This window comes from Schistocerca cancellata, chromosome 12, assembly GCF_023864275.1.
Source record: "Schistocerca cancellata isolate TAMUIC-IGC-003103 chromosome 12, iqSchCanc2.1, whole genome shotgun sequence".
NCBI lineage: Eukaryota > Metazoa > Arthropoda > Insecta > Orthoptera > Acrididae > Schistocerca > Schistocerca cancellata.
In genome coordinates, this window is record NC_064637.1 from 159,237,459 (window position 1) to 159,261,820 (window position 24,362).

Here is a 24,362-nt window from a genome sequence, read left to right on the forward strand (position 1 = left end):
CAGACTTACACTGAAACTGCATAGCAGGTTAATAGTTTTTGGTCCAGTGCATCAACCAGCCTGATTATGGCTTTTAAGTACTCTTCCACACTTGTTTATGCAAACACTGGACCGATTCCCAATCTCTGACTCCAAAAATCTGATAAACAGTTAAAAAGCATTAAAACTAAGAACAAAGTTCACATGATTCACAGACAGATGGCACTTTGCATTACCCAACTGTGGTGGCAGGGAATGGAGCCAGCCACAAAGTTAAAATATAACCTGCGGAATCATCAAACCAATGCAACCTGTACAGCATGAGGGCAGAAGGGATGGCAAGGACGGACAGACAGGAACAAAACAGCATGTATACATATCAACTGACTGAACTGATACTTTATTTCCAGTCACGATACAGATTCCAGTAATAAGTTTTGCAGGGAAAAGACTGGAAATATTGCTATGCTAGCTGAAAAGTCAGTGAGAGACTTAGTGTCTGAAAACAAAACATTCCACTATTTCTGCCAAGAAAGCAAAATATGTACATAAATTGCTACGAAATGCCGCTGCACATAATTACATTTCTTGAGTGAATGAAGTATTACGTTACATGCTATTGAGAATTGCCCAGAAATTGTAAAAAGCCTAGCAGCTCACAGGCAATAAGTAGCATGCAAAAGGTGAGAATGAAAGATGTCTGTACACATCAGTCTGTACAAATAAACAGCCTACTGAATGATGTGCGAATGAATGTTGATTTCATATATTTAAATGAAAAGGTTTTATTTTCTATAACTCAATTTACAATCTTTTCCAGTTTATTAAGATTTTAATTTAAATGGACTATTCAACTGCCTGGTCTCAGAAGTTAAAGAAAATCATCTCCTTAAATTCCAAATTAAATATTCTTTTACACATTTCTGCATGGTTGCTACAGCATCAAACCACAGAACTGAGACCAGTTTTTCTAGTCGTTTATCAAGGTAAAAGGACAGTATTATTCGATACATACATCCACAGCAATATTAGAAAATGAGAACAAGGACCTAATGTGCAAGATTTTTTTTTTTTAATATTATTCAGAATGTCCGCGATAAATAATAGTGACTTTTCTGTCCACAACCTTCTACACTATTTCCGAGACCTTTTTTAAGTGTACAGTAAAGAAAGGAAACATGTTACAATATTCTGAAGAAAAAGAATGAATACTTATTGGAATGGTCAGCTCAGTAACACACATTTATTAGTCATCATAATATTCAAAAATCATCACTGAGAAAACTTATAAATATTTTTACATGCTTAGTAAAGATTTCAGACCTACTGGAACCTCTACGTGAGAGATTCACTGTATCAGATCATTTTCTACACACTGCATTCAAGATACACAGTATCACTTAACTAGGACTTTTACACGAGATTATTATTCCTGGTACTTCGGTGCGGGGCTCTCAATCTTCGAGTAATCCCTCACTGGCGAGTAAAACTGTCAATGAAAATATTTAAAAAATATTAATTACGTATGTCGCAATCAAGAATTCTGTTCTAGGCAATATATAAATCAGCATAGTGAAATTTAATATACATTACCGTATTTGGTACCAAGATACAAAACTAAAAGAATCAATATGCCCGTTCGTTATTACCTTGTACTGCTTGTTGGAGTAATCATTCCAAGGTTCGGGATTGGATCTCTTATTCCACGTAACTTCAGGGTTTCGGGTAGCGAGTCGAAGCGTGTAAAAGATCGCTCCCGCTACCCCTGCTCCCAAGCATATGTACAAGGGAATTAACTGTGAAAGAACGCAGAACAGTATTTCACAATGAACATTCCTCGGCAATGTTGATCTTAACCAAGGTCGTGACACTCATGACTTTAGTGTCTAGAGACAAATCTTCCTCTGAATATGAGTTAGTCTGAGGAACTCTTGTCAACATAACTATCAATCGCCTCTTTCTTAGCTTTCATTAATAAGAATTCAACATGCGACCTATGTTGTCCTCCAATGCAGTATATGTTACGACACGGACATTACCATTAAGAAAACATTACAGAGGAAGATTTGTTCACATTACATACAGTTACACTCACTGATGGATTTTTCTTCAGGCTTGAAAATGACAGTCCCTGCATTTTGCACAAGATAAATTCAAATCCGCGATTACGGCAACCCTTCTCTGCTCTTCCAGAAGACTGGGATTAATACTAGAATAGGACGTAATACGTTCGTCAAGTGTACAGTTCAGCAAAACCAGCGAGTACTATAACATTCTCAATTATCGTCTGAATACAATTCATAATTAATATTTCATATTTTCGTAAGGGCTTTTACTTTCAGTTCTAGCAAACAGTATACTTCACACAGTTATTAATGTGAAGTGGTACAACAATAATTGACAACTGACAAGTTTGTTGTGACCTATCTTCGACATTGTAATTTGTATCTTTGGTGTTTTCTGTGTTGTCAATAATTCGAACACAGTTTAGGGCAATTGACTTGTCGAAAGTATTATGCGTTGTGTGGTGAACCCGATAGTGAAAATGAGTTATTACTTTCAGTTGCAAATGACGACCGTAATAATGAGATTACAATACTTTGGTTTGCGTTAAGGCTTTGGTCCTGGCTGGAAGAGAAAATGAGTTACAATAGACTGAGCAATGGTAAGCAGTACTGTTGTAAGTTACGTGCCAGGTTTGTTGTTAGTACACAATAAAACCTGATTCACTTTCACCATAACACTAAGTTTTCGCCATATAAAATACTTTTACTGTTTCAGTACAGTACTTTTAACCGTGGCTTGTTTCAGGTGATGTAAATCAGGAGGGGTCGCCGATTAGACACGTTTGGAATCCAAATTGTAAGTGCACCTTCCTTCTCGTGAATGACAAGCTTAGTTTGTAATATTAAAGATAAGTGTGTTATCAGTTACAGCGGTTAGTGCATGTAGCATCAGTTGTGTGTTGAACAGTATTTATGTAATATTTTTCTCGTCAGATGAAGGATGTCAATAAACACATATTGCCTATTTTTTAATTGTAATAATTTTGTACCTTTCATGCAGCTTACTTGTTAATGATTTTCACCAGTCTGTATGTTCCTAATCTAAGGTAAATGCTGGGATAGGTATTCAAAATGACAAATGCCTATTTCCTTCCCAGCCATGTCCTGCCTGAACTTGTAAATCAACCTCCTTTGTCATTTAAGGGAAGTTAACCCCAATCTTCTTTCTCTTGTTCTGTCCATTGCTGATGACATACTTTCCCAGTGGTCATCTGGTTAGACCCATCAATGACATTGTGTTTTAACATGGTAATTGTTTTCATTGTTGCTAATGAATTATTTCAGTTGCATGAAATATAGGATAGGGTCAGCAGTCATTGCATTTAGTTATAGTTATCGTAAAGGTCATGTACAATGAAAACTTTATCCTAATCATTGAAATAATATTAATTTAACTTTTCTATTTATCAGTGATCTGATTTCATGCAGATTTAGATTTTCTACTGTTTACCTAAATTACATGAAGGTGAATGTCAGTATGGTTTATTTGTAAAAACCATTATTTTATGCTTCTATTCCTGGTCAATCATAATACTTTTTATCTGTCACTTATCACTTCTCTCACCTATGAAAGTGTTTGTTGATGTGAAGAATGCTGAGTTTCACTGTGAATCCACGTTAAACTTTAGCCCCCTCATAACTGTCTGGATAAGTCAATTCGAAGGTTGGAGGAAGTCAATGGCATGCCATCTCCGACAGGACGGTGACTGCTTTAACACTGTGGGTACAACCCTTTGTGTGCAACATAACATATCACAGATTTCAACAAATTCAGGTGCCAAAGCACAAATCGATTTCCGGAGACTATGCTTCTATGTGCTCAATGTCTGTCTTGATGATCCATTGTTTGAGCATTTTTTTGTTGCAGTTCAAGGCAACTACTCTGCTGGAATTGACCATCCCTGTGCAGGCCCCAGCTGAGAATGGGGCCACAGAGCCAGGCTCTTCCCAAAAGTGTCTTTGCACACTGATAACCTGTTGTATATTAGACTACCATGTGACACATCATGCCTTTTCTTGAATGGGAAACCTACTATTGCCATGGCAGTGAACTGTATTCATTGTGCATTCCTACACATGTACACTGTGCATCTAATTCCACCCTTTCATCATGTATACTCCACTCAGAAGAAGTAAAAGAAAACTATTATGTAGGGATGAAGGAACACATCATACGCTGTAGAGATTGAGAGACCAATCGGGACAAGGGCATGTCTGTGCACTAGTTTGTATGGGGTATTTTTAATATTTTTGAAGATGAATGAAGATTTGTAAGTAGCTATGAAAAGTGTCAGTTCTGGCTCTGCTAAAAACCTGTCTAATACTGACATTTAAATCATTTTCTTGAAAGAAAGACACCCAACTACACTATAATATTTTTTTTAATTAATTAATTTATTTTTTCCGTGGGAGCTATGGGTGCCATGGCCCTCCCTTGCCCTTGAGTCATGATGCAACTAACTTTGGGGTTTGTCAAAAAATGCCATGTACATTTCTTTACTGTGGTTTGAGTAAATCACATCAACAAATGCTGGAATGAAATTAATTTCTTCCTCAGTCTTGTCCATTTTCAGCTTGGGCTTTGTCTCTAATGACGTCATTGCCAACACAACCTTAAACTCCAGCCTACCCGACTTCCTGTCATTCTCTTCTTTATTGTGGCAGAAGTTAAAGAAACCTGACTTGCTAAAATGTTACAAATTGATTTTGCTTACCTCCTTTTCACAGTGTATCGCTTGCAGCAGGAAGCACCTCGACCCATCATGGTGCCATGCTCGATTCCTGTGCACAGCCGACCTCAGTACTATGGTCGGGAGTACCACGGCGATATGTCACACACTGAGGCTGAAGCAATTGTAACAGAAGAGGGGGCATTCCTTGTACGGAGATCGAACAGAAATGGCGGCTGCTTCACCCTTACATTCAGGTAAAATATATTTATGAAAAGCTGCTTTTAAAAAAAATAAAAAAACAGAGAGAAAGTTAAAGAAAGAGGTCTGTCTACAGATTGTTTGAATAATAAGACCAAGTTAAGAGGTCACTGCATGGTACAGAGTATTTTCAAAGGGATTTCATGAAAGGAGAAAAGTAACCATTCACCAATTACAAGGGATGGCCAAAATTTGAAAACACCAAAAACACAACATATTACCACACCTAATAAGGTGTAGGAAAACCACTGACATTCAAAATAGCTTACAATCTGTAGTGCCTCGAGAATTTTGGTGTAAATTCGGCTTTCCACCATCTCGAACACCCGATATTTTAAGTACGAGGGTGTGAGAACGAAGATGTGTCTGCCTTGCTGCCAGTTTCTGTGTGTGCAGGATGGACGTGTATCGGGAGAATACGGCAATAGCGACAGTCGTTCGTCGCGGACAAGTGTTTGCAGTGTGCGCCTGAGAAGCTATATCCAGTACGAGGAGCAAGCTCGCTCTATTCCTTGACGGTGTAACGACTGTATTGTTGTGAACAAATGAATTATGTATTGAACTAAAGACTTTTACGTTTGACTTTCGGGTGTTGGACTTGCTCGAACCAAGAACTGGCTTTATAGTGGTTATTAAACCAAACATATTATAATTGTATTTGTTAGTTTCTAATGGTCCAAGATGGGATTGACTCACGAGAGTTGAATGCTTGTGTGAATCTTGTGAAGTTGTTTTATTGTGGAGATGAAAATATAGCAGAGCTGAACAAAAGTATCCTGAGAGTACAGAATCATTTCGAGTGTAGAAAAGAAGCCTATTTTTAAATTCCCTTAACCAGCTAGAGTCTTCGGAGAAGAAGAGTTCATGAAGATCGACGCAGCCGTCTGACCCGAGAAGAAGATCAGCTGCACACAATACGTGAGTCAACTGCGAGAGACGTGTGTGTCTCGCACGCCATAACTACACTGTTTAGTGTTGTCTGAAGACTGCTAGAAGTCTTCTCAGAATGGATAAATACAGGTCCTGTAATTTTTTTTTTTTTTTATTTTATTTTATTTTTTATTTTATTTTATTTTATTTTTTTTTTTTTTTCCAAGGGAATTTTATTTCTTACTTTCTGAAAAATGCTGGCAGTTTCAGATAATGGTGATGGCAGTGGATTGTAATCGCACACCCTTCTCTCCAAAGTAGACCACCAAAGCTCATTAATACTGAGATCTGGTGACTGGTGGCCAGAGGAGGTGCGGCATTCCATGCTTATTTTCACAGAATCAGTCATGGACGATGAAACCTGTGGGAACAGGGATCCTGTCATCTCGGATAGTGTCGCTATTGGTGAGCAAAGATTGTACCAGGGAACGGGCCAAATTAGTCACATAATCCTTGGCAGTAATCCAACCTTGCAGAGTAACCGTGAGGCCCACTGGATACCACGTAATGGCTGCCTAAATCGTCACCAATTCCCCAGCTGTCGTTCACTCTTGGGAAGTAAACTTGGTCATAAGTTGGAAAGAATGTGAAACTGGACTCATCTGACAAAGTGACTTTTTTCCATTGCTTAATAGTCCAGGTGCTTCTTGGAACGGTGGCCTGATCATTTAATATTAAAAGACTACGACCAAGGTGTGGTCGGGGCCAAGGAATTGACATATCAGACGTGATTTAACACATAAATAATTTATTCATAACATACAGTACATAACACCAACTACGTAAATCCTGCTTCGATGCTTACAATTGCCCAAAATGGGAGGGCCACCACTTTCGAATTGGAAAGGCTTTAATTTAAGAAACTAAAACACCTATTATAATTTTTAAAAATAATAATAACACAACACATAAGTAAGCGCTAAGTGAACACACTCTTAAATCTTTAATTATTAATCACAAAGCGTGGGTTTACCACATTTAAATTCTCATTGCAATATAAAACATAAATACGTGAATTCACAACACAGCATGGCTTCAAAATTTCTACCTGGACAGCCTATGGTCCTAAAACTTTCGTATTACATTCCAGTCAGTCACATTAATAACTTATAAACACAGTTGGTAAAATACAAACGTTTGCACTATAATCAATTTTAATAATCCACAATCACTCAAAAAACATCAGAAGTTCGATGTGGAGCATGTAAGCCTGTTTATACAATCTTTCAGTCCAAAATAGGCACGAGGGCCACCATAACAGAAGTGTGCTAGTTGCTTTTAGGATAGGTGCTCCCATTAGCTTAATCACTGAGCAGATATTTACTTAAGCAACAGGTAAGATAGTTAATGCAAATAGAAGGTATTTCTAAAGGGTTTTTTTTTTCCTTCCTCCCTTTTAACAAGGGGGTTTTAGTAAGGTGGAAATTACACTTTGAGGAGCCGCAATAGCAATCTAGCGGGCACGCCTTCACGAGGACGCCATGCCACTACACACGTACTAACCTAGCCATGTATCCGCTGTTCAAGCCAAACATTAATAACCCAGTTCCATATTCCTGACACCCAAATAGTCGGGATCAAAACAAAACAAAAATCCCAAGAGTGCAAGATCCAGCATAGCTTCAGAACAGATCTTACTTCATGCGGTTGCCTTCACAAATACAGATATCGAAATGAAAACAAGTACGTGTAACAACATTCCCTAATGTTCTTCTTTAGGTCCCGGTAGCGCTAGACAACGCTGACATGCCAATGTTAACAAACCTCTATGGCAACACCCTCCAATTGACAAGTCGAAATGTGACCCCTTATCAGCTCCGTTACAGGACTGGAACCCCCAACTACTGTCAGTGCAACTCACTTAGAATAAATACAGCGCAAATAGTATAGCGGACACATATACCCAGGGATTAACAGAACACTAGACTGAACTAGAATTAAACTTAATAATACAGCGCTAGATCTTGGGAGACAAGGAACTAACTCCCCACCTGAAATTGTGCAACCACAGGGCGGGAGGATGAACTACCAAAACATAGAAGTGCAAACGTACACAAATAACTACCAAAATACACCACTACACATGTTAGCAACGATGCGTGGAGTAATCTGAACTGTCAGAATTGCACCAGTGAACAGAACAGAGGATTGCCATGGCGGTGGCCACAAGGCGGGAAAGACGACTGGATGAACTCAGTCCCAAAGGACGATCAACTTGAAACACTCACACTTAACTTCTTTTTTCCTTTCCCTCGGTGCACTTCGTCGTTTGTCCGGGACTGCTGTGCACAATTCTGAGCCGTCCCCAGTCGTCCCGGCAGACACCGACCCAGCCGAACTGCTCCCGGACTCAAACCCTCGCCGAATGGCGGCTCCACTGCCGCACGATGGTTACTGTTTGTTTGCCTTCGTCGACGCAGACGACGATTAGACTGCTATCCACCTCCTGCGGACAACCAGTGAAGAGCGGACAGAGGGGCACAACCAGGCCGGCGTTCCTCCACGGGTAGAAGTGCGTGTTCGATAACCAACAGTACGCGGAAGGTAGGATGTCGACGCCACCAGAGCAGACACGAAGGCCACTGCGCGACAACCTCCTCCACTGTGAGCGCGCTCGCCTGTAAATAGTACAGTCCAAAGAGTCTGCTGCAGTAAACACGTGAGTCGGTCGTGTTACCAACCTACGGCTTCTAAGAACACCAAAGACAGAACTCGCAATCGATAGTGGGTACACTATGGGCGGGAGTTCAAACGAAAGAGCTTCATAAAAGATCAACCCTGAACAACTGCTGAAAAACGAAATAGAAGCGAAACAGTAAAAGACAGCTAGAGCCCGATCGCGCCCAAACACTGTCGATTACCAAAAATATTGGCTCCGCGCGATGCTCAGGAAACGAGCCGTGGAAAGATGGAAGTACACACGGCTCACTTCTGCACCACATTTTCCTGTTAGGGGCATTTGCACCACTGATTAATTGTTTTGGAATACCGGCTCACCCTGCAATTCCCTGCTTACGGATCTCCCTTCGTGTCAGTGACTTTTGTGCAGTGACTTTTGCAAATGTTGTTCTTTTCCGTCACGATCCTCTTCGGTGATGAACCGTCACAGTCACTCGGCACAGTTTCGTCCGAGTTGTGACTTGCGACTGATGTTTCTCCGCTTACGTTGTACGTGGTGCAAATCTTCGATACAGTGACTCTTGGAACACAGAACACTTCAGCTCCCTCGGTCACAGAAGCACCAACTATACGAGCACCGACAGTGTGCCCACATTTGGATGCCCGGAGCTCCTAGGTAATGCATCGTGACTACGGAGTACACTGTTCAGACGACGACTGACAGTCACAGCATGTTGAGGACATTGCACAGTTGCCTGCTTGTTTTCAAATACAACAGTGCAACCTGCAGGCTTGGCTGGCATTTGCTTTTCTTTTCAAGCATGCACTCGTTGCTGTGTTTCAGTATTTTTGTGTACCACTGTTAACTGAGCCACTGAACTCTAGACTGACGTACAAACAAGATCGAAAACATGTTTCTTGGAGTTTTTCCAGCAAACAGAATTTCCATCAGTTTTTGGACTTCTACCAGGGATAGCAAAACTACTTAATTAGAACCATTTGATGTAATGAGTTACTGTATATTACTGTGTTACACGGTTTTAATTAAGTCACAGACTCGCCTTGATGGCTGTGAGCTTAACAGCTGAAATATTGGAAGAAGAAATATTACTGTCGTAGATGTGTGCACAGAAGATAGGATAACATCAAAAATGTTGCTGAAGTTTTGGTTCTGGCTTGATTCAATTTAGGTGTGGTGTTGAAGATTATACTTTTAAAAAAGACTGGAATTTTTGTAGGTGAAAATTTTTTGTGGGTATGGTTGTAAACCGCATTCTTGTGGGTTTTGTTGGCAAAGGGATTTACGTGGGGTGGGGTAGATATTGTTGCATAGTGGTGTTCAGAGGCAAGAGTAGGACCAAAACCAGCTTATTTAGTTTTAGCACATTTGTACCAGAGTACTTAGATTTACAGCAGTTTTAAAAAATGTCATACGACAAAAAAAGTTTAGACATTGTTGTGTTGTGTTACGTAAGACTGTTGATTCTAGCACGTGATTTCAGTTATTGTGATTTTTGCCCTTGTATCGCCTAGTTGATTTTCGTGTGTTGTTTTAGCTCAGCACTGGACTCTCCTTTTTTGTGAGTACTGGTATGTTGTGTGAAACTGCATTACTTACATTAGATGAAACTTCAACATTTCTCTGCTGAAATACACCCCATTGGTTACCTTGTAGCTGCTGATACATGTCAATATAGACAGTACAAGAACACACATAGAAACATTAATGACACGTCTGCTTAAGGCAGCTGTCAATTTCTGTGGTGTTAGGAGTTGGCCTTAAAATATTCATTCCATTGCCAAACAGCTGTGGTTCTTTCAGAGGAAGGTTTGAAAAGTTTTAGAACCAGATGACCCATCTTAACAAGAAAAGTAAATATCAATACAAAAAAGAGTGTCAGGTGCACTGAACATAAACTTCAAATATCCACTTTTTCAGCAATGGTAGTATCTTTCAATTGCCAATTACCATATTTTCTGTAGTGACTTTGTGATAAAATTCTATTGAATTCACCACTCTTCAACAGTACAAGATTGGTAGCAAGCACTGGATTGACACTGAAGCAGTTATTTTAGACTGAAAATTCTTTTTTTCTTTCAGCTAAATTGTCACATATTAAAAGTCATTGCGATGTTACTTAATTTATGCTTTGATTATAACATAAAACTTGCTTGAACTTTTGTGTTCTGTATTACCAATCATTGTACTTGTATTTGATCAGTCAACTGTCTCTGATTCAAGTTCTTGCTTTCAATTTTCTTTTTTTGAAACTGTTTCTAACATTTCTAACATTTGTCAAAAGTCGGAACCGTGTTTTATTTAGTCATATAAATTGTAAACTGTATTGAGCGACAGGTTTTCATTACAAAGTGTGGCGCAGTAGATCCTGTAACAATGGCACCACAGCTGTCAGAATTGAGGGGAAATTGGCACACGCTTTGAACCACACACATGTTAAGTCACTGTACTCATTTGACACGATTAGATGGTGGCAGCACTGATTTCAGCCACGTTAAATTTTCAGCTATTATCAGTTTTCTGTTTCGGGCTTGCAAGTAGAAAATAAACATTATGTAAAGATTTCTTTTGTAAGTTATTGATTGGTAAGATAATGTAATATCTTCAAGACTTGAGAAGGAACCATCTGCACCTCCTGGTAAAACTATGAACTCAGAGGAGAAAAAGGTAAGTTCGAGGGTAATTCAGATGAAAACCTTGGACGTTCCATAATATTTAGAAAATTTGTATAATGGTTGGTAGGTGGCAGTCGTGTTCTTTGAGGTTCAGAAAGTGACAGACAGGTGGCAGAGTAATGTTACAACTCAGGAGAAGGCAGCAGCATCTACAACAAGGTGCCTACCCCGCCGTCAACATGTGTGGCAATTGAGCAGCCGTCTCTGATGCTTTTTTTGTGTTAATCGTAGAATGACAGCACAGTATGGTGCTTTGTGTTTGCTGTTGCAGCTAGCGTACAAGTGGAGTAGCAAGTTTAGAAGTTACGTAACTTCTGTGAAGAGTGCCCCAAGACCAGACAGGACACCGCATAGTGTCGGACAAGAACATTGCATTACTGGAGGAGCTCGTAAAGGAGAACAGGCACGGAACTCCGAACAAAATAGCCACATTTTTGAAGATTATTATTGGTTTGATGCAGAATATTCTTCACGGTGTACCGCACTTCAATAAGGTGTCTACAAGATGGATGACAACATCAGTCAACCGCTGAATCGAAAGACCATCGCTTGATACCTGTGAAGAACTTTTGCCTTGTTTTGACATCGAAGGTGACACATTTCCGGGAAAAATCGTGACAGGTGATAAAACTCGGGTCCACTGTCACTAACCAGGAACGAAAAAGTCTAGTGAGGAATGGCGCCTCACCTCATTGCCGAAACCAGAAAAATTCTGCGCTCAGCCGTCTGCTGGAAAAGTTGTGCTCATTCTCTTCTAAGGCGGAAATGGAGTAATTTGAGACTATTCAGGGAATTAAATTTTAAAGTCTGGTACATCCTCCTAATTCACCAGCCCTCACTTCAGATTTTCATCAGTTCGGTGCACTCAAAGCAGCAGTGGATGGCAGGCATTTCAGAAGTGACGAAGAGATGTAAACCACCATGCACAACTGGCTACACACTCAAATAAAAGAATTCTTTCATCATCACACCTATGCACTTCCAAAGTGGTGGAATATGTGCATTCAACGTTAGGGAGAGTGTGTCGAAAAACGATGTGGAAGATTTTTGTTCATTGTTACAATTAAAAGTATTATAGTACTTTTAAGGTTTTCATTTGAATTCATCATTGTATATCTATTAAAGTGTGAAGTTGGAGCTCTGCATCTGGTTATGTTTATGGAGTCTGGTATACTTGCCAAATAAACATTACATAGGTCTCAACGTATATGAGGAGTCACTGTGGCCTGTATTTTAAGGGAAAGGTTTATGAATGCCCTACCTAAAGTTGTACAAAGTATGTCAGTGTTGGTAAAACAGGCTTGAAAAATCCCTGGCATTTGGTTCTCAAAATAATTTTGTAGTAATTTGTCATGTTATGCCTTTCAGCAAGTGTTTTTTCCTAATATAAAGAATTTTTATATGCAGATTTTTTAAATTTTTCGAAGGATATAGGTTCATAACACTTGTGAATGCTCTACAGGTTTGGTGGCAAGCTGAAGCATTACAAACTGTACTATGACGGGCAGCACTACGTGCTGGACAAGCGATTCGACACGGTACACGACCTCGTAGCCGATGGCCTGGTAACGCTCTACATAGAGACACATGCCCGTTCCTACATAGAGCTGATGGACAGCATCAGTTGTTATGAGACTTCGCCATACGTGACACTCAATAAGCTGAAGAGAAGGGCTGTAATTGGCTGTAATGTCTCACTGCTGCAAGCTGAGAGGGAAGCTTCGCAGATTTCTGGTTCAGATGTAAGATCTTAATAATTTCGTAGCTCTTTATTTCTACATATTCTAATACACACACTATATCTCAAGAAATTGTTTGTTCTACTTGTGTCAGTATTTTTTATTCTATCTAGTATTAATAAGCTATGTGCTCAAGGATCATTTTTCATACATAGGATCTGTCAGTTGACTTCAGGTGAGACATATGTCACACATACAAATATACAGGGCATTTTACAATTCATGTTACACACTTCTAGAGGCTGTAGACGGGACTTAGTAGATCAAGTTTTACATAAGAACCCATGTCCGGAACTGTCATCGGACAACGCTATAGATCGCTGTAGTTGTAGGTGCCAGTGCATGAATGTACATGTATATACAGGGTGATTCTGTGATGATGATACAAACTGTCAAGGATGATAGACAAGGATAAATGTATCAATTTAAGGTAATTGTTGCTGTACAGGAAACGAATGAGTCAAAGCCTATAAGCAGCAGCTGTTCTGATACCTCTGACCATGGAATACATATACCGGTACTATTGTTGCTTAGATTGTTGGGTAGGCAACTTTTAGAAGCGGTAGCATGGACCAAAACAAGAAAAAAGTCCAGTAAATGTGTGCTTTAAAATGGGTATGTTGTGAGCTAGGTGCAATAAAGGAGATGTGTTTCACACAGGTGAAGATGAACAAGTGCTCATAGACCTCGGGTATGCATTTTAGAGCCCCTATTTACTAGACGTTTTTTCTTGTCATGGTCCATACTACCACCTCTGAAAGTTGCATGTCCTACGTTATTAGCGATGTTACTAGTACACGTATTCCACTGTCAGAGGTATCAAAATGATTTTCGCTTGCAACTTTTGACTCATTAATTTCCAGATTAGGGACCCTTACCTCAAACTGATGCATTTACCCGCCCCCATCATCCGTGAAAGTTTGTAATATCATCACGGAATCACCCTGTATATACATATGTTTACAGGCAGCAGCACCTATAATGTTGACACTCTGTAGCGTCGTCGGATGACGTTTCCAGGTGTGGGTTCGTATTTAAAAGTTGATCTTCTGCATCCCCTCTACAACCTCTAGAAGTTTGTGTGACACAAATTGGGAAACACCGCTGTATGTATATACGGGGTGCTCTAAAATTCCCCTAACAAACGTCTAGGACTTGCTGAGAGGATTGAGTAGACAGTATTTTGAACTGGAACCTATGTCCGGAAACGTACCATTTCTGTGCCACATCTATTTGAAAAGATGTCAGTAACGCAACCACATTTACAATTAATTTATTAGTTGTGATCCAGTACATCATTGACAGCATGATGCAGTATGGTATCTCCCAGTGTGGGTGTGCAGCATCTCCTTTGAACACCGCAGTCATGCCTGCTGACAGTGAATGTAGGGAAGGTACTCCTTTCTCGAAGCCGTCGCGTAATTGTGGCGAAAATGGTACGCGGTGGAGTCAAATGTCACGGATAATGATCTCGATAAATGTGACGAGCAGCTCTTCCATTACCGTGAGCTTCACTGTACAGAAGGGTTGCGTCGTCGTATTCTGCAACTGCATACTCAGCCGTGTTGCTCCGACACTAGCAGGCGCGTGAATGAAGGTCGAACCGGGTCAGAGAATTCGAATTAGATCATACGTAAGAATCCCTGACTGTGACTACTCTTTGCATACCTACCTAGCAAACATGTTTTCAAATGGCTGCAACACAGAAATGGTATGTTTCTGCTCGTGGGTTCCAATTATTCTAAGTATTGTCGACTCAGTCCCTTCTACAAGTCCTAGAAGTTTGGGAGGGGAATTTTAGAGCACCCTGTATACGCAAGTGACTAATGGAAGAGTGTACGTCGGTTTGAGACAGTATGCATACTCAGGGTTTAGTATGGACATATCTGATTGTATTTGGTCAACATTACACTAAAGTGAAATGCAAAAAAGTGAGGAGCCCAATGTGTTCTGTGCACACACAATGAGAGAACTCTTCTTGCACAGTCTAACAAAATTTGCTGTGTATCACTCCTGACAGTCATAAAGTGTATTTCCCCTTCCTCCCCGCCCCCCCCCCCCCCCCACCACCACCACCACCACCACCACCACCACCACCACTCCTCCTCCTCACACCTGGTAGTTGCTGTTTGCAGTGTGCAATTAGTCAATCTGGAGAAGTAGTGCTCATCATGTATTTATTGTAGTGCCTAGTGTCAATAGAAAAATTACTTTCCTGTTAGTAGTAAAATGTTTCGGAACTGGTGTAATGTATGCCTACTCGATAGAAGGATGCCAAATTAATCCAGTGGGATGTTCTACTCGTATTTAAGGATGTATAGTAATGGGGATAGCAAAACTTGCAGAATAACCTGCAGGTATTGCGCAGCACTGTTATGCGAGTGGAAAGAGGATGATGGTGTTATGTAGGTGTGCTGGAGTGGAGGAATGTGTGATGAAGAAAGGAGAAGACTGAACAGAGTGGGGAGAGAAATGTAGTGGGCACACAAGAAAAGACATAGGTTTACCTCTGAAACAGACTACATGAAGGTGATGGTGGTGGTGGTGCATAGATGATCTTTATTCGTGTTGAAAAGTCTTATGTAGATTAAGAGGACAGACTTTTAATAACTTTTGCTGGTATTTGTAGCCATGTCTGAAGTTTTAGGCAATCCACCACTCATCTGCCAAGCAAAGTTGTGAACATGCACTTTTGTGCACTAGAGCAGCCCTCCAGCTTCTGAATTTTTTATTCTTTTTCAGAAGCCGTACCTGTGGAAGGTTGACAGCACTCTTTTCTATCAGCACAGAAGACGACTAAATAATTTGAAAGCCAAAGAATCAATCTGGTTCTTTTATTCTGACTATCTCCCTTCTGAAGCTCCATTTTTTGGGTGAGTGGAGGCTCTCTTTCCTCATTTAGCTAAGCCTGATAGTCAGATTTTTGAAAACGATGTGTGTTTACTCCCACTAAAATCCTTGCAGGTCCATATTCTCTGGTACCTACACTGGAATTTAACACAGTGACTTCCTTAAAGTTTCCTCAGCCCCAAGTGGTCTTCGGTCTTTGGGGACATCTTGTTGTCTGCCACATAACTCAGTTATTTGGCACTGCTTGCCTCAATTAGTGTTTGTCTTTCTATTCAATGCCAGTAGCTGAACTTGTGTGACAACAACTCATAAGCCTGAGCAACACATGAGCCTGATCTCTTCTGTATCTGATTTTAAAAATATGGACTCTTTTTTCCCCGTTGTGACAAGTCCTGTCACAGGGAGCTTCTGTTTCTTAATTTTATTTTCATATAATTTTCAATTGCATATGTACTTGCAGCAATTTTGTAAGGTATGGTTGACACACATTTGTTATTGTGAAAGAAATGTCAGAAGATCTTTACCATATATCTCATTTTTGACATGCAATTCTGAACGTCTGTAATGAAAATCACATACAGCAACCGTAGTGAGTCATATAGTTAGAAACAGTTTTTATTTTATTGCATAGAACAATGCCCACTCGTACCCATCTCATTAAGCCATACCCAGGTACGTCAACAGGAAACTTCTCGCTGTTCATTTCTTTCCGTGAAGGATTTGAACTGTCCCTGTGTTTTTGCATTTGAGAAGATGTAAAAATTCTGAAGCACAAAAGCTGCTTGCAGCTTCACTCCTCCATGGCTATCCTGTTCGTGTCGAGGTGCATTGAATGCTGAATTCTGGACTCTGCAGACCGATAGAAGGAGAGAGCAGATGCTTCTGTAGACCTCATTGAGCAGGATCCTCCTGCTCTGTGCCCTGTGGCAGCGAGTCTTCAAAGGCTGGCACTCGGCAGCCACTGAGGTGATACCCCTTCACTTTTTCCTCGTTATGAGTCTCCTCCAATGGAACGTTTGCGGGCTTCGATCCAAGAAAGAAGATTTGTGGCTTCTCTTAGAATCACTGTGTCCACTTGTTCTCTGCCTTCAGGAAACAAAATTGCGTCCTCATGACAGCTTTGAGCTCTTGCATTTCTTCCCTGTCAATGTTGACATCCCCCCTCCCCAAGGACAGCATTCCATCTCATGGGGGAGTCATGCTGCTCATACTCATACAGGATGTTGATCATAGTTGACCCATCAACCTGACTACCCGCCTTCAAGCTGTTCCAGTTCGCCCTTTCCTTCCTCACTTGACCTTTTCCCTTTGTACTGTTTACATCCCTCTGTCATTCAATGTCACCAGGGCAGACTTCCTCCAGCTTATTGGGCAGCTACTTCATCCCTTTCTGCTATTTGGTGACTTTAATGCCCATCATCCCCTTTTGGGTTCTCTCAGAACCTGTCAGAGAGGTGCCCTCTTGACTGATCTTCTTAATCAACTCGACCTCTTCTGCCTTAACATTGGAGCACCCACATACATTCCGACTCCTCGCACACCTATTCCCATTTGGACCTATCCTTCTGCATTGCCCAGCTTGTCGTTGTCTCGAGTGGTCCGTTCTCTCTGACACATACTCGAGCGATCATTTCTCGTGTGCTGTTTTTTTGCTGACTCCTACCCTACCTATGTGCACACCCAAACGGCAGCATACTAAGGCCGACTGGTGGCTTTACTCCTCCCTGCCAACCTTCGATGAACAACATTTCACCAGTTGTGATGACCAGGTAGACTACGACACAAACAGTTATCCTTACTGCAACGGAACATCTCGTTTCTCACACTTCCTCTTTACCACACCGTGTCTTGGTCCCTCGGTAGACTGAGGTGTGCTGCATCGCAATACCTGCGTGGAGATGTGCTCGCCACATTTTTAACCCCCACCCTATGATGGCAAACTGCATTCTTTATAAAGAGTTGCCTGCACAGTGTTGTTACCTTCATTGGGGTAGCAAAAAAGCTATCTGGATTTCATTCACTAGTTCCTTTAACAGTTCTACTCCCTCTTCCATTGTGTGGGCCAACCTCCGACAGCTCCCAGGGACCAAGATCCATTTCTCAATTTCCAGCCTGAAAGTAGCAGATGTCACCCTGCCTTCCTCCATTGGAAACGAGCGGAGGGGGGGCTCACGTGGTACCCTTCGTTCTCAGAATCGTGAGTGCTACAATGCTGCGTTTACTACGAGGGATCTAGATCGTGCTCTCACCTTCATCCCGATCCTCTGCCCCAGGGCCGGACGATGTTCACATTCAGATGTTGCAGCACCTCTCTTTTTGAGGCAAGTACTTTCTGCTTCATACGTACAACCGCATCTGGACAGAGGGCACGTTTCTCAGACGCTGGCATGAAGCCACCAACATACTCGTACCTAAGTCTGGTAAGGACAAACACCTTCTTTTTAGCTACTGCCCCATTTCTCTCACCAGCTATGTTTGCGAGGTGATGGAATGTACAATTCATGGCCAGCTGGTACGGTGCCTCGAGTCTCGCCATTTACTTAACCACTGCACAATGTGGATTTCGAGAGCACCATTCTGCAGTTGACCATCTCGTTACTTTGTCCACCCGTGTCATGAATGGTGGCCACGTTTTCGGAGAAAGCCTATGACACTTGCTGGAGGACTGGTATCCGCTGTACTCCCTACGCATGGGTCTTCCGTGGCCACCTGCCCCATTTCCTTCAGGAATTTTTAAAAGACCAAGGTTTCAAGGTACGTGTGGGTTCTGCTTTGTCAGACAGCTTTAGCCAGGAAATCGGTGTGCCTCAGGGTTCTGTCCTGAGTGTCATTGTTTCTGCTATTCCCATTAACCCTGTAATGGCCTGTTTCCCACCAGGAATCGTCGGCTCCCCTATTGTTGACGATTTTGCCATCTATTGCCATTCTGCAAGGAGCTGTCTCATTGAGCGGCGCCCTCAGTGGTGTCTCAATTGTCTTTACTCGTGGAGCATTGACAGTGGCTTTCGTTTTTCCAATGATAGAACTATTTGTATGAATTTCTGGTGGTACAGTTGGTTTCTTCCTCCATATTTACATCTTGGGCCTGTTGTTCTTCCATTCATTGAAACTACAAAATTCCCGCAGTTCATACTCCATAGGAAACTTTCTTGGTCCTCCCTGCGTGTCTTAACCTGGCAGCCTGCTGTATGTGGTCCCTCAATGTCCTATGCGTCCTCAGTTGTACTTCCCGGGGAGCAGATCGCACGACCTTCCTCTCTTTCTACTGGTCCCTTGGCTGTTTGAAACTAAAGTATGGGTGTTTCATTTATGCATCTGCACGTCCATTCCTCTTAACGCTGTCTCAGTACTATCCACCTTCGTGGCATCCGTTTATACTAGCCCGATTGAGTGTCTGTATGTAGAAGCTGTTGAACTACCGCTGTGCTACCGCCGTGACTTTCTCCTCAGCAGATATGCGTGTCGTTTGTCTGCCATGCGTGGACGCCAATCCTACACCTTCTTCTTCGACGACTACTTTGATCGCCAGTATGGCTCTTGCTCCGGCAGATTAACTTTGTGCTACCTGCAACTTTCCCGGTGGGTATAAACCCTTCACCACCTCGCCTTCGTGCGGCAGCCTGTGATCACCTCTGCTTTCATTCGTTTTCTAAGGACACTACTCCAGCCTAGCTGTCGCCTTCAGTTTCACGGCCTTCGCACTTAACTTCAGCAATAGTACCTTTGTGCACACTGTTATAGCTCTCGGTCTGACCGTGGTGTCAGGTGCCCCTCCATCATTAGCACCGATGTTTTTCGGTATTGGCTTCTGGAAACTGTGCGATATTTACAGCAGAGCTCTTTGCCCTGTAGCAGGCCATGCAGTACATCCAGCAACACAGGCCGTTCAATTGCATCATCTGCTCAGACTCTTTCTGTGTCCTTCAAACCCTTTGTGTGCTGTACTCCTTCCCTCAGTGCAACAGATCCAGGAAAGCTGTCACTTGCTTACTCTTGATGGAGCCATTGTGATGTTTGTGTGGGTTCCCGGTCGTGTCGGTCTGACAGGAAATGAGGTCGCTGACGAGGCTGCAGTCCTTGTACCTCAGCCCGCTAGTTTTTGCATTCCCTCCAATGCTCTGTGTGTTGCCGTCTGTTAGAAGGTGGTGTCACTTTGGTGTCGTCACTGATCCTCCCTTCACGTGAACGAGCTCCGGGTTGTTAAGTTTCTTCCAGCAACTCGGACGACTTCCTCTCGGCTGTATCGCTGCGAGGAGACCATTTTAACTAGGTCATGTATCGGGCACTGTCTTTTTAGCAATCGCCATTTGTTAAGTGGTGCTCCCCCACCGCCTTGTGCACATTGCACTCAACTTTTGTCAGTCCACTGTTTCCCGACGGAATGCCCTTTTTATAACTGCTTACATTCTTGTTTGTGTTTGCCATCTGAGTTATTAGCCGTTTTACTGAACGATGTGCGAGCAGTCGACTACATTTTACTTTTTATTTGTAGTAGCAATATGGTGAAGGCCATTTAATTTTCAGTTCTGGGCCGCCACTTCTGTGTGGCATATTTTCTCCACGTCCCTCTTTTTAGCTGTCTTCTCTTACGTCAATTAGACTTGACGTGTAGTTGTTTTTAACTTTTCTTGTTGTCTTCGTGTTTTACAGTTTTGACACGGGTGCATATGACCGTAGTTGTTTTTGCGCCCTAAAACAAAACAATACAATACAGGGACCAATAATGCTGGTTGTGAATGGTGCTGGAGTTTTCATCTGATCATTTCCCAAATGTGCTCAATTGGAGACAGATATGGTGATTTAGCATGCCAAGGAAATATGTTGACACTCTGTAGAGCATGTTGGGTTACAACAGCAGTATTTGGGTAAGTATTATCCTTTCGGAAAACACTTCTTGGAATGCTGTACACGAATGACAGCACAACAAGTCAGACCGTGAGATTGACATATAAATCCTGACACACCGCCATCATTGGCACTGAGGCAGAACCAGCTTTCATCGGAAAACACCAGAGACCTGCACCCTGCCCTCCAAAAACTCTCTCTTGACACCACTGAAGTTGCAAATGGTGATTGTTTGGGGTCAGTGGAATGGACACTACACTACAGGATGTGCAGCTCAGAGCTGTCCTTCATGTAACCAATTTGTAAAAGTCCATTGTGTCACTGTGGTGCCAAACACTGCTCAGATTGCTGCTGCAGATGCGCCAGAGCCGTGCACCGAATATGATACTCTTCTTTCTCAATAGTGCCGTGTGGCCATCCAGAGTCACCTTCCAGTGACCACCGCTGCCAGCAGTCGTGTACAGTGGCTGAATTCCTGCCGAGTCTTTCTGCAGTATCGCAGGAGCAACACCCGGCTTCTCGTAGCTCTATTACACGACCTCATTCAAACTCGATGAGGTGTCGATGTGGCATTCTTGGTGAATGTCAACTCACCGTGTCCAGTCTCAAGTGTAACTAACGCACGTGACTGTTACAGTGTGTATTTAAAGCAAACTAGGTTTGCTTCATCACTGTGGCACTACTAGCGCCATGCTTATGGGACTGGTGTGAAATCTGGAAAACATTATCTTTCAGATGACCAGGTCGTTGTCTGGAATAAAGACAAACTGATCCTGCCGTAATGTGAAATTATTTTTTCGTTTTCTGTTTTATAATTACAGGCTCTCACTTCATAAGTTATGATCTTAATCACAGCTCATTGCTTTCAGATCACTTATTAACTGCTTCTGTGTTACAGGTTGCCGATTCCTCTGTAGACATAGATTTCAGCAAGCCACATAATTTTAAAATACACACATTCAAAGGACTGAATTGGTGTGAATTTTGTGGAAACTTTCTTTGGGGCTTCACAGCACAAGGAGTTAAATGCGAAGGTAAGTTATTCTTTTGTATTGTGAGGTTCTAATTATCTGCTATTATGTGTCTAAAAACAGTTTTTTGCTGTTACTCCAGAAACTGAACTGTAAACTCAGCTGTATCGGGAACTGACTTAGGTAACTGGAGCACGAAAACTGATTCCGAAAAGTGTCTTTGTGAACAGTTGTGGTGTCTTGCTGTTAATGTAAGTCGAATGTATGCAAATTACAGCACAAGAAAATGATTTGAAAGTGCAGGGTTTCGCATATCTAGAAGCAGAGTGCTTACCATAAATATCTAATTGACATTGTCAATGAAGATGTTCATAGGAGATATTGTAAACAAAACAAAGAAATGCCTATTTTGTGAGACTTCGCTGTTTTTGTTGCAGAGAGTGAGACTTAAAGGCTAGCAAACAGACTCAGGAACATTATTTTGCCTACGGCATGTGATTTTAAAAGATGCCAGAATTCAAAAGTTATTGTGTGTGGCTGAGACAACACAGTTTCAAAACAGGTGTACAACATTAGATTTTTATGAAAAAATGAAGTGTCATAATTAGGGTGACCGTGGTTTATCTATAGAAAATGTGGATTCACTCACATTACACTGTGAATAAATGGTCTCAAAGTGTGCAAGTATGGCCAAACAAAAGTTGCATGCAGTGTTTTTCAGCTGTCAAGGAAATTGGCTTATATACCCATTGTACTCTGTTCTCCCTCCTTCCCCATAGTCTATAACCGCAACCCCCCCCCCCCCCCACACACACACACACACACACTTGACTCCATCCCTCCCCACCTTTCCAACTGCTATGCCATCCCCTCCTGTATTTACTCCTTTAATGCCACTGCATTCTCCCTCTATTCCAATCACCCCCTCACTCTCACTTTCCTACAACCTCTCCCTCCAACCCTAGTCTCCCCTCCACCCTCACCATCTCTCTTCACCCCATCTCTCTCCCTGCCACCCTCACTCACCCTGCCACTCCCTGTCATGGGCAGAGGTGAGAAAGTGGGAAGGTGGAGAGATGAGAGGAGGAAGAAGGGGGACAGGTGAGAGAGGGGGAGAAGAGAGAGAGAGATGGGAAGGGGAAAATTGGGGAGTGGAGGGACAGAGGAAGGGAGCTTAGGGGCGCCACCCTCACTCTTACTCCCCACCACCCACACTCTCACCCCCCACCACCCTCACCCTCGCTCCCCACCACCCTCACTCTCACTCCCCACCACCCTCACTCTCACTCCCCACCACCCTCACTCCAATCATGCCCCTGCTCCCTCCATGCCCCTGCTCCTGCCACACCTCTCTCTACCTCCCCCATGCCCTTGTCTCCCTACATCCCCTTTTCCTCCCCCCTCTGTGGCTCTCCCCCCCTCTGTGGCTCTCCCCCCCCTCTGTGGCTTCCCCCCCTCTCTGGTTCTCCTCCTCCCTCCCTCCAACCCCTCTCTCCCCCATGGCCCCTTGCGGGTCCGGGATTAGAATAGGCCCAAGGTATTCCTGCCTGTCGTAAGGAGTGATGAAAATGAGTCTCCCACCTTTTGGCCTTATAATTTCAGGTCCCATTTTGGCCTGCCAGTTTCGAAATTCCACAGAAGTGCGGGCCATATGGAGAAGGATGCCTTACATGGTGCACCGTTTATCCATAGTGCCATCAGATTCAATGTCCTGAGCCTCTTCTCTTCATGGATTTGCGTCTCCACTGGCAAATCCAGTCTTTGGGGGAGGACACTTTCCAGGGTACATAATCTTATTTCATTGTCTCCTGTCCTCTTATGCTCCCAGGACATGATTGGATTTCTCTGCACCCAGTATATAGCATGGTAGTCAGTGCGTTGTGGTGGGGCCATCCATTTGGTGGTAGCCCCCTGACAGCACAAGGATCACACTGCTGATGCCTGAGCTGTAAACTCCCCACATATGCCAAGGAGTAGATGCCCGTCTTCTTGGGGCAGTCTCTAAGAGAGGGAAGGTTGATTTCAATGCTGACAAGTATGACCCTAAATCGTTCCCTTGCGGCAACACCTTGGGAGGAATGTAGGGCTTCAGAACAACAGGATCTATATTTGCTACATTACTTAATGTGCAGCAGAACTGATGGGTACTCCTTTCTGGAAACGAAGCCTCTGTTTTTTGTTGAGCATCTAGAGGATAAGTTTGGGGAAGTGACAGCACTGTCCAAAATGCACAATGGGTAGGTTTTGATGGAGACGGCATCCCCAACTCACTCCCAGGCGTTTCTCACCTGTGACAAACTGGCTGATAGTACTGTCTCAGTCACTCCCCACAAAAGTCTCAATATGGTCCAGGGAATTATTTTTCTTCGCGACCTCTTGTTACAGTCTGATGACGAGCTACGTGCCAATTTAGAACAGCGGTGTGTTCATTTTGTCCGGCACATTTACAGGGGACCCAAAGACAATAGGGTTGCCACCGGTGCCTTCATCTTGGCTTTTGTTGGTGATTCATTGCCTGGAAAGGTCAAGGTGATGGTGTACTGATGTGATGTCAAACACTATGTCCCTCCCCCTATGCAGTGCTTTAAGTGCTGGAAATTTGGGCACATGTCCTGCCTGTGCCCTTCCAGCACCACATGTAGAGAATGCGGACATTCGCTGCATCCAAATACTCCATGCACCTCCTCCCACCTGTGTGAGCTGTGTACATCATCACTCCCCCTGCTTTCTGGACTGTCT

General features: G+C 42.6%; 2 protein-coding genes across 2 annotated transcripts in view; one reads left to right on the forward strand and one right to left on the reverse strand.

Annotated features, from left to right (window-relative positions):
- Positions 1 to 1,188: 1,188 nt before the first annotated feature.
- Positions 1,189 to 2,232, reverse strand: LOC126109860 (cytochrome c oxidase subunit NDUFA4). The gene is made up of 3 exons (XM_049914926.1): positions 2,075 to 2,232; positions 1,629 to 1,775; positions 1,189 to 1,468 (listed from the first exon to the last, which is right to left on the reverse strand). The coding sequence occupies exons 1-3, from the start codon at positions 2,114 to 2,116 to the stop codon at positions 1,406 to 1,408; spliced, it is 252 nt and encodes an 83-aa protein (XP_049770883.1). The 5' UTR covers positions 2,117 to 2,232; the 3' UTR covers positions 1,189 to 1,405.
- Positions 2,233 to 2,371: 139 nt separating this feature from the next.
- The window catches only part of LOC126109859 (N-chimaerin), a 50,425-nt gene continuing 28,434 nt past the window's right edge, over positions 2,372 to 24,362 (forward strand). The window contains exons 1-5 of the mRNA XM_049914925.1: positions 2,372 to 2,644; positions 2,791 to 2,841; positions 4,773 to 4,971; positions 12,681 to 12,960; positions 21,551 to 21,686. Of these exons, the coding sequence (XP_049770882.1) occupies positions 2,620 to 2,644; positions 2,791 to 2,841; positions 4,773 to 4,971; positions 12,681 to 12,960; positions 21,551 to 21,686 (691 nt within the window). The 5' untranslated portion in view covers positions 2,372 to 2,619. The remainder of the gene's footprint in view (positions 2,645 to 2,790; positions 2,842 to 4,772; positions 4,972 to 12,680; positions 12,961 to 21,550; positions 21,687 to 24,362) is intronic.